Source organism: Spea bombifrons, chromosome 5, assembly GCF_027358695.1.
Source record: "Spea bombifrons isolate aSpeBom1 chromosome 5, aSpeBom1.2.pri, whole genome shotgun sequence".
NCBI lineage: Eukaryota > Metazoa > Chordata > Amphibia > Anura > Pelobatidae > Spea > Spea bombifrons.
The window spans coordinates 68,155,988-68,165,198 of NC_071091.1; the positions used below are offsets into that span (position 1 = coordinate 68,155,988).

General features: G+C 41.0%; 1 protein-coding gene across 1 annotated transcript in view; it reads right to left on the reverse strand.

Annotated features, from left to right (window-relative positions):
- Positions 1 to 7,761, reverse strand: part of MBOAT1 (membrane bound O-acyltransferase domain containing 1) — a 29,148-nt gene extending 21,387 nt beyond the window's left edge. The window contains exon 1 of the mRNA XM_053467711.1: positions 7,590 to 7,761. Within this exon, the coding sequence (XP_053323686.1) occupies positions 7,590 to 7,679 (90 nt within the window). The 5' untranslated portion in view covers positions 7,680 to 7,761. The remainder of the gene's footprint in view (positions 1 to 7,589) is intronic.
- Between the last annotated feature and the right edge of the window lie 1,450 nt (positions 7,762 to 9,211).

Consider the following 9,211-nt stretch of genomic DNA (forward strand, 5'->3'; position numbering starts at 1 on the left):
TATGGCCTAGTAAAAGGAAGCAGTAGTGGTGAAGAAGAGAAGGAGAAAAAAAGAATTTTGTGAATATGGCAAATTTTCCTATTTAGATGAATAAGATTAAAAAAAGGAAATTCTACTACACAGTTTAAAAAGTGGTCTTATCACCATAGCAAGTAATGCCCAATAAGAGAGTTTAAATATATTAAGGTGCATCTGCTATTGAAAAATAACAAGGTGTTGCTTTGTGGGGTGGGAAGAGCAATATTTCACCTATACATTGTGCTAGCCAATTCACTTGTACAGCATCCTAAGACATAACACAGGACACAGAGTCTAGGTGAATGTGTGCAACAGCCGGCAGCCATATTGAAAACCAGCTGGCGGAAACATTTTGCATACATACATTTTCTAGCCATTTCACTAGCACAATGTTTATAGGGTCACACATAACTGCAGTCGATCCTGTAACATACTAGTTTGTGGATAGCAGGTCCACATTAAGATTCCACACGTATATAAAACTGTGGCCTTTCTACCCACAACATGGTATTATCACGCTAGGCATAGCTGGGAACTCATGGGCTCTGGCTACCCGGAGCCTACCCTTGCTGGACGCGGCCAGGACTGCCTACTGACATCAGTGAGCGTTCCTGCCAACATTGTGGGGAAGCCCCCCATTTAAAGGGGCGCTTCTCTTGGAGTTCCCCAGGCCAGTTATGATGCTGGGTCAACAGAGCAATCTTTGGGGCTTAGTCACCAAACTGAGACATTACAGGTTGTAGTCTAGGAGAGTCTGGAACTACGCACAATGAATGGCCATGTCAGCCCTCACATTTCTACTGTGACATATTCGTATATGTCGGTGGCATTCACATGTCCATAGTTTAAAAAAAAAAAAAAATGTATTTTATTCTTGTAGAAGTTGCAAATGATTTCAACATCTCTTACACAATGGGAACAGTTTTAGCAACTTGGATGTCGTCACATGAAGAGATAATTTCAGCTATAAACATACATTTTATATATACAGAACTCCTGTGACTTATTATGGGATTTTAACCCCTTCGAGACAAAGGCTGATTTTACTTTTTGTACCCTTTGTGACAATGGCCTTTTTAACATTTCTGCGCTGCTTGTGTTTAGCTGTAATTTTCTTCTTTCCCGTTTACTGAACCCACACACATTAGATATTGTTTTTTTCAGGACAAGAAGGGCTTTCTTTAGATGACATTGTTTTGATTGTATCATATTATTTACTATTAAAAAAATTATAAAATATGGTGAAAAATTTAGAAAAAAATGACTGTTTCTAACTTTTAGTTGAAAAATCTTTTACTCATCTATAAAAGGTAATGAAAAAACCTGCTAAATAGATTCTACTATTTGTCCTGAGTTTAGAAATACCCAATGTTTTTATGTTTTTTTGCTTTTTTCTACCCATTATGGGGCAATAAGTACAGGTAGCGTTTTGCTATTTCAAAGCCATTTTTTCCAAATCTGGTAATTCTTCCCCCCTTGTGCCATTTCGGGTATCTTTGAACCCGGCCAATGCAATTTACCCCATCAAGTCATATATTTTTGAAAACTAGACAGCCCAGGGTATTCCAAATGCTAGTATTTTAACTCTTTCCATGCACCATATCTACCACCAGTCTTTGTCAAACTTTATGGTAGTCATTTTTTGCATTTGTTTTGTCATACACATTTTACTTCAGGTATGAATTAAAATGTTCTCGTATATGTCACTATCACAAAACACCCCAATATGTGTTCAGCAACATCTCCTGAGCACAGCGATACCCCACATGAATGATTTTGCCTGGCTGTTTGGGGGCAAAAGGGCCACATTTGGGGCATGCGCATTTTTCAATGTTGAACTTTGGCATTTGGGGATCCACTGCCCATGCCCTATTTGGTACATCTTTGAGCCGGGCCATTTCAGTGTGCCCAATAAACCCATATATTTTTGAAAACTAGACACCCCAGGGTATTTCAAATGCTAGTATTTTAACTCTTTCCATGCACCATATCTACCACCAGTCTTTGTCAAACTTTGTGGTAGTAATTTTTTTGCATTTGGTTTTCCACACACATTTTAATTCAGGTATGAATTAAAATGTTCTCGTATATGTCACTATCACAAAACACCCCAATATGTGTTCAGCAACATCTCCTGAGCACAGCGATACCCCACATGAATGATTTTGCCTGGCTGTTTTGGGGCAAAAGGGCCACATTTGGGGCACGCGCTTTTTTCAATGTTGAACTTTGGCATTTGGATCCACTGCCCATGCCCTATTTGGTACATCTTTGAGCCAGGCCATTTCAGTGTGCCCAACAAAACCATATATTTTTCAAAACTAGACACGACAGGGTATTTTAAATGCTGGTATTTTAACTCTTTGTATGCACACATTTTACCACCAGCATTTTTTCAAAGTTTGCAGTAATATTTTTGTGTGTGTATTTTTCCCCCACACACCTACTTTATGTATGAATTTACAGCTCCTGGTATATGCCGCTGTCACACGACACCCCATAATGTGTTCAGCAACATCTCCTGAGTGCAGTGATACCCCACATGCATGGGTGTGTCATTTTTTGGGGGAACTAAAAGGCCACATTTGGTACGTGTGCATTTTTCTAATTGGAAATTAGATGTGTGGCCATCCTTCCCCCCGTGTTAATTGGGACGTTGTTGAACCTGGCCCATTCAATTTACCCCATCAAATCATACATTTTTTAAAAGTAGACACCCCACGGGCATTTAATATGCCAGTATTTTAACTCTTTCCATGCGAGAATTGTTTTAAGCTAATATGCTAACTTTAGGACTTGCTCACAAAAATATATTTTTTATATATATATATTTTTTTTTTTTATTTTTTTTTAAAAAAAATTTAACATTTTTTTTCAACTTGGAGGTTCCCCTGATAGTGACATCAGTGGGAAATGATTTTTACATTTTACTGTTTTTTTACTATTTTTTTCTAATTATTATTAATTTTATTTTATTTTTTAATTTATTTTTACTAATCACACTGTGATTAGAAAGCTGGGCTCCATTGACTTGCATGGTGAATGCAGTACCTGTATTCAACCTGCAAGTGGAGCCAAAGTTCTCTAGATGGTCTGGACCATCTAGCTAAATTTTAAAATTTGTTGGTTCCTGTTACAGGACGGCGGCCATCTTCCTTGATGGCGAAGATTGCCGGTAGCTGCGGCTGTGACCGCTCTCCGGAGCGGTCACAGCCCATCAAAAGGTTAGTGTTTGGTGTCGCTGGATGCCTCCTGATCGAGGCATTCCAGCGACACCATTTAAGTTTAGGAGGCGATCGTCGATCGCCTCCTAAACGCTTTTAAAACGGGCGTCCGCCGCCATACAAAGTATGGCGGATGTTGACGCCCCGTGGAGGGGCCAGAGATGGCCCCTTCGTGCCGATCGCGGCGTTGCTGAATGCCTCGAGGTCGAGGCATTCAGCAACGCTTTTTGGGTGCAGAAAGCGATAGTAGATCGCTTTCTGCACCCGTTTAAAGACGTGCCGGTCCTGGCACGTCAATTGTCGTAAAGCACATGCTTTTCCGTGCCGTGCCAGGACCGGCAATTGTCGTTAAGGGGTTAAAGGATTTATTATGTTTACCTTATTTGTTACATCAAAAGAGGCTCAGCCTTAATTCAATATATGTTTTCCTTTTCCCCTAGGCCACATGGCCCTCAGGTGTACACTTGCAGGCTCTATATGAAAAGTACTTTGTAAGTACTTACATATGCATTGCTCAAACTTAAAAAAAAAAAATAATCTACTTACTTAACTCTGCAGCTGCACATTACATAATTCACTTGAAGTAGCCAAACTGTGTCAGCAAAGCGCTCCTATTGGAACTAAAGGGAGCACTTTCTGCACGTGCATTTGCAAGGAAGACACCATGAAAATTAATATGCATGAAAGTTGGTCCATTACGAGATGTATACTGAAAAGGGGCAAATGCCACCAACTAAACTATTTGATTAAACCACAAAGCAAGAAAGATAATTATGTTTATGTTCGCCAATGACCTACAAATGAACAATGTTTTAAACACAAAGTTACTCTACTAAAAAAAATATCCAAATGCTATTTAAGGATATGCATCCTACGGGTGCCATTACTGTTTGTAAAGCATAAAAATACCTTTAAAACACTTTTTTATTTCTCAATAGTATATCTACATTTATAACGCGTAGAAGGGGGAAAAAAAGTCTTCCAAAACCATAAGCTTCCGAAGGATTTCTGCCAAGGAGTACAGAAAGTTTCTTTGCAAGCGCAGGCTCCAGTATGACTATGAATGCCAAGGGTGTTTCTGTAATATATTAACCGCATTGGAGCGAGCGTAATACTACTTTAATACTAAACATATTTTATAGGGTTTTTGCTGGAAAAATAGATACTACCACTAGTGGGAGGTGCCCGCCGCTGAACATAATTATGCCGTAGTATTATGGCAGGACTGTAGAAGTTAGATTGCAAGCTCCTTCGGGAACCTTACCTTTTGCGTCTGTCCTAAATGATATAGGATGCACTGCTTGCTTTGTACCATTTCCCCGTTTTACATCGTGGTGCCATATAACTCAATAAACAATAACAATAAACAGATGCACAGAATTTAGCCAACAATGCCCCGATTTACTTCCCTTCCTCATATAAGCCCACAACCCCCTTTCCTATCCATTGTACAACAGTCATGATTCTCACAAATAAAAAGAGGAACCTTCCTGGAGTCCGTGTGTACATAACGTACACTTTGCTTTTATGGCAATTAAACTCCTCCTTATAAAGTCACACTAAAGATAATAAAAACGATTACCCAATGAGTACTTAACACAGGACTGGTCAGATCAATCGTCCGAAATAAAAACCTAATCATTTACGTGTTTTTAGATAAAATTTAAGAAAAAAAAAACCCAAAACTTTTAATTTTGGAATCATTTTAACTTAGTGGTAAGATGACCTCCCCCTGATGGAAGAAAACCCTTTCTATCCTTTGGATCTTACAAAAGCTAACATTGTCTCAACTGATTTGCAATCAAATACAATGCTCTTTAAAGCGACCTGCGGATATTCTGGTTCTCCTGCCCGCACCTGGAATTTTACACGAAGTACAAGTAAACAAATAGACTACGTGTGTGGTATTACTAATTATATACTGTCTGATCGCATATATTATTTCTAATAACAGTGCGAACAAACAAGTTCCCCAATTCATACAGGTTACACAGGGACTTATTGCACATTTATAATTACCCTCATGTGCTAACCATGCAAGCTGTGATACAGATTTTGAAGGAAATAAACCTGGAAAGTGTTTCTGCCCCAATGTATATATATCTACATCCATGGTTCATAATATCAAATAAAAGATTGTAGCAGAATAGAACAACACTACTTTTTTTTCTTATTTTTGAATTTTGGATTGAAGGCAAGGAAGATTTGTATGTATATTTGCAGTGGGAGGGGCACAAGGTGTTTGGGCACTTATTACATCCCCCCCCATATTTTCTTAACGCATTACTTGACTGGGGATTCCTTTGAGGTCTTTAAAGATACCTCTTGGAACTGGGTGGCCCTCTTAAGATGTCATGGTGACATCACTGGTGTCTTTATTATTTCATTTTTTAACTATTTTTTTTGAAGAGGGAGAAACACTTTGATACCTATGACCAGTCCTCAGCAGGCTCTGGACAGACCCTCTGCGGACCTTTTTACATTTAATGACACTGCCAGCAGAGAATGCCCGAATGGAAGTTCAGCATTCTCCACCATTCTGATGTAATCGGCACTCATGCTGAGCGCAGATGCATCAGATCAGAAAACTAGCTCCTGCTGACAGCCTGATCTCCCATTTTCCTGCCAGTGCAATAGCCATAGGATGTACTATTACATCCTCAGTCACCTAGGGCTTGTTTCCGAGGACGTAACAGTACGTCCTATGTTGCAAAGTAGTTAACCTGTATGGAGTAAAATATTAAAGTATTTACCTTTAGGAAAAGCTGCAGCTTCAGTGGTACTATTTTTGCACCACTTTTGGCTGCTTGAAGCAAGCGATCAGCAGCAGCAATGTGCTGCCAATGGCATGCATTGAAGTGCATATGATGGCTACAGCGTCCCTTTAATTGAATGTGGTTGGTGACCCGACATGTCATGTAGTACGTTGCTACCGCAAGGGGATTTACTAAATAATTGTATGATCATTAACTTTATGATCAGTGTGTACAAAAGTAACATCCAAGTAGCTAACCATAATTAGACTTTACTGCATTATAGAAGAAATGTACCTGATTTTGATTATTATAGTCAAAAAAATGTTGTAAGCACTTAATAGCACCACTCCGTATCAAACCAAGATTGTTCATGGACATATTAAAAAAACTAAACATTTATATTTCCTGTAAAGATGCAGGGCCCCTACCACCTACCCGTATGAAGGCTGACAAAGCATCAGGTACATTCGGCACTCGTTGCTGTCTTTTTGGCCAAAAACCTCAAACATTAAAATAATGATTACATGATAAACACACTTGACTATCTAGAATAAATTAATTCAAACTATGGATAAAATCACTATACTAGGTGGCAATATTTTAGTAATCTAAGGGGATATCTCCAGTGGAGACTTGTCGCATTGGCATAAGGTGCTCCATATTCACAGGAACACTGATCTGGAAATTGGTGACAAAGATAGAAAGTGTATATATCGCCCGCGCCAATCGCCCCACTTACCCAAGATGATAACGGATCCCATCAAGACGGGCATCACGTGGGGGCAACGCAGGGACCGCGAGCTAAATGTCTTTAACGAACCTCTAGTATTGTTCACTGAAAGTCCACGTTGGGACGGGTAAAGTATGTTGCACCAAGTTATATTTCACGTTGGTATTTAGGTGTGTCTGATGTATGAATATTATCAGTGTGAAAGTATGACAAGAACCATAGATCATTTGTTTGCTCAATGCAAATGCTACCTTTCAGCCGATAATAGAATCTTATTGAATTATTCCAGCAACAAGTCCCGTATTACCTTTTAGTAACTATTGAAATGACACCATAGTTACGTCGCAAAAAGTTTACTAAACGTGTTTTTTTTAATGAATGAAGCCTTATTTTACTAATGAAGAGGCGTTAATGCAAAAGAGGACAAGATGTGGATGTCATTTACAAAAAAAACCCCTGTGCGAGGCCGCGATACCCTGAACGGAGCGGGCTGGTGATAAAAAAAAAAAAAAAAAAAAAGGATACAAAAAAGGTTATATTTTTTAAAAGCAAATTAGGGGGAAGTGGCTAAATGTGGAGCAGTCGCCATAGAAACTGGTGGCATATTCTGTGGCACCAGACCCATAGTTGATATACAGAGCCCATCATGGGTCTTTCCTAATATTTGATTACCTGGGGGGTACATTTATAACCTGGGAGGGGAAATTAGTGGGAAATACTTACTGGGAGTTCTTACAAGGGGGGGGGTATTAAGGTTAATTGCGGGGTAGATGACATCGGGATCTGCGTAAAGACTGAAGCACAGCACTATACAGCACGGTGCCCCCTCCTCAATACAAAGTGGAACGGTCGTGCCCTCACCTGGTACAGAGGGATGTGCAGGCGCTCGCTGACCGGCCGCAGTAGCGTAGATCCCGTAGTCCGGAGCACATCGCTATCAGGAGCTGCCATCCCTTCGCATGGCTATCCGTCTATCAGCCACGCTGCCCTCACACCCCGCCTCTGGAGACCAGGTACCGGCTACACGCGTGCACCACCCGTCACTCACACACCCGGGAAACCAAACACATCGTATCTGTGGCAGCGGGGCAGCATCCACGCCCTCTCTACCGGAGAGCCAATCACAAGTAGCAGAGCACTGCTGGGTGGGGTAACTCACACCCCTCCTGCCCTCCGACCTACGCTGAGTCCCGTGCCGCGGCGAGCTGGCTCTTCTGGTTTGCTGAAGGTGAGGCTGGGTTGGGAAGTTCACTGAGGTGTGGGATTGAGTGGCTTTCTGCCCCCGGGCTGGGACAATCTGCACCTGCTAGTCCTACTATATTCCCAAAGCTCTACAGTGTGACAAACTCGGTAGCACACAAGTGGTTAAATGCCGATAACAGCTGCAGACTGCTTTTCCTAAATACAAACGGGGGGTGTTAATGGCAGAGCTATCTCATACCCCCAGGTGTACCTCCACATAGGCCCCACATCACCTCTATCCTTCTGAGGAGAAGATATGGAAACACAAGCCCTTACTTAACGCACAGAAGAGACCTAGGTAGTCTCATAGGCTTGCACTCTATTATACTTCATTAAGCCAATAAAAGTATCATCTTTACACTCCATGAAGTCACACGCGTGCATTTCCCTTTGACATCGCTAATGTAATCTCCATTCAAAACCTCACTGTGACTGTGTGTTGCTGTAAAAATGGATGAGCAATTTCTGCTTCAGATGTATAATATGCCTGAGGAGGAGACCTGGATGGTCTCGAAAGTTTACAATCCATTATATGTCAGTAAGCCAATAAAGGTTTCATTAAACGTCACAAAGTCACATAAAAAGTCTTGTAAAGCCCCGCCCCAGCCACACCTCTAACCGCACTCTTTAAAAGAGTGGCCCCTGGTCAGCTATTTGAAATAGTGGATTATGCCATCTACTTCATTGGCTCCCCTCCAACCCTATTAAATCATCAAAGACAGCAAATGCTGCTGGACCCTGTTAGAGCATAAATAAAGTCAATCCCTGTTCCGTGCGTCCTCACATGCACGTGATTCCTTTGGCTTTACACTTGCCATACCAAATACTGGAGCAATAAAAGTCTCCTAAGACTATTATGTAGCGTCACGGGCAGGTAGTTCTAGTCTAGTTGTGTTTTTGCCACAAACTCACCTGTATATCTGGTTATCAGAGGAATGGTCTAGTGCTTTTTGCGGTTAAATTACTATAAGTAAATACTTGACAGCCCTCCCTTTGTTGTTATGGCATGGTTAGCAGGCTAGCATGCCATTGGCAAAACTCTGAACCCAGGCACTTAGAGGAATGTCTGCCCCCATTGTCTTTTTTTTTTCTTTTTCTTTTTTCATCATCCAAGGAGGTGCAATGTGTATCACCGATGCCTGGGACATGCAGGTGTCCCCCCCCCCCATTTAGCCCTGCTGCGGACAAATAGTCACCAAAAACGAACAAACTATCAATGGTGGTAGAGGTACGTGCACTGT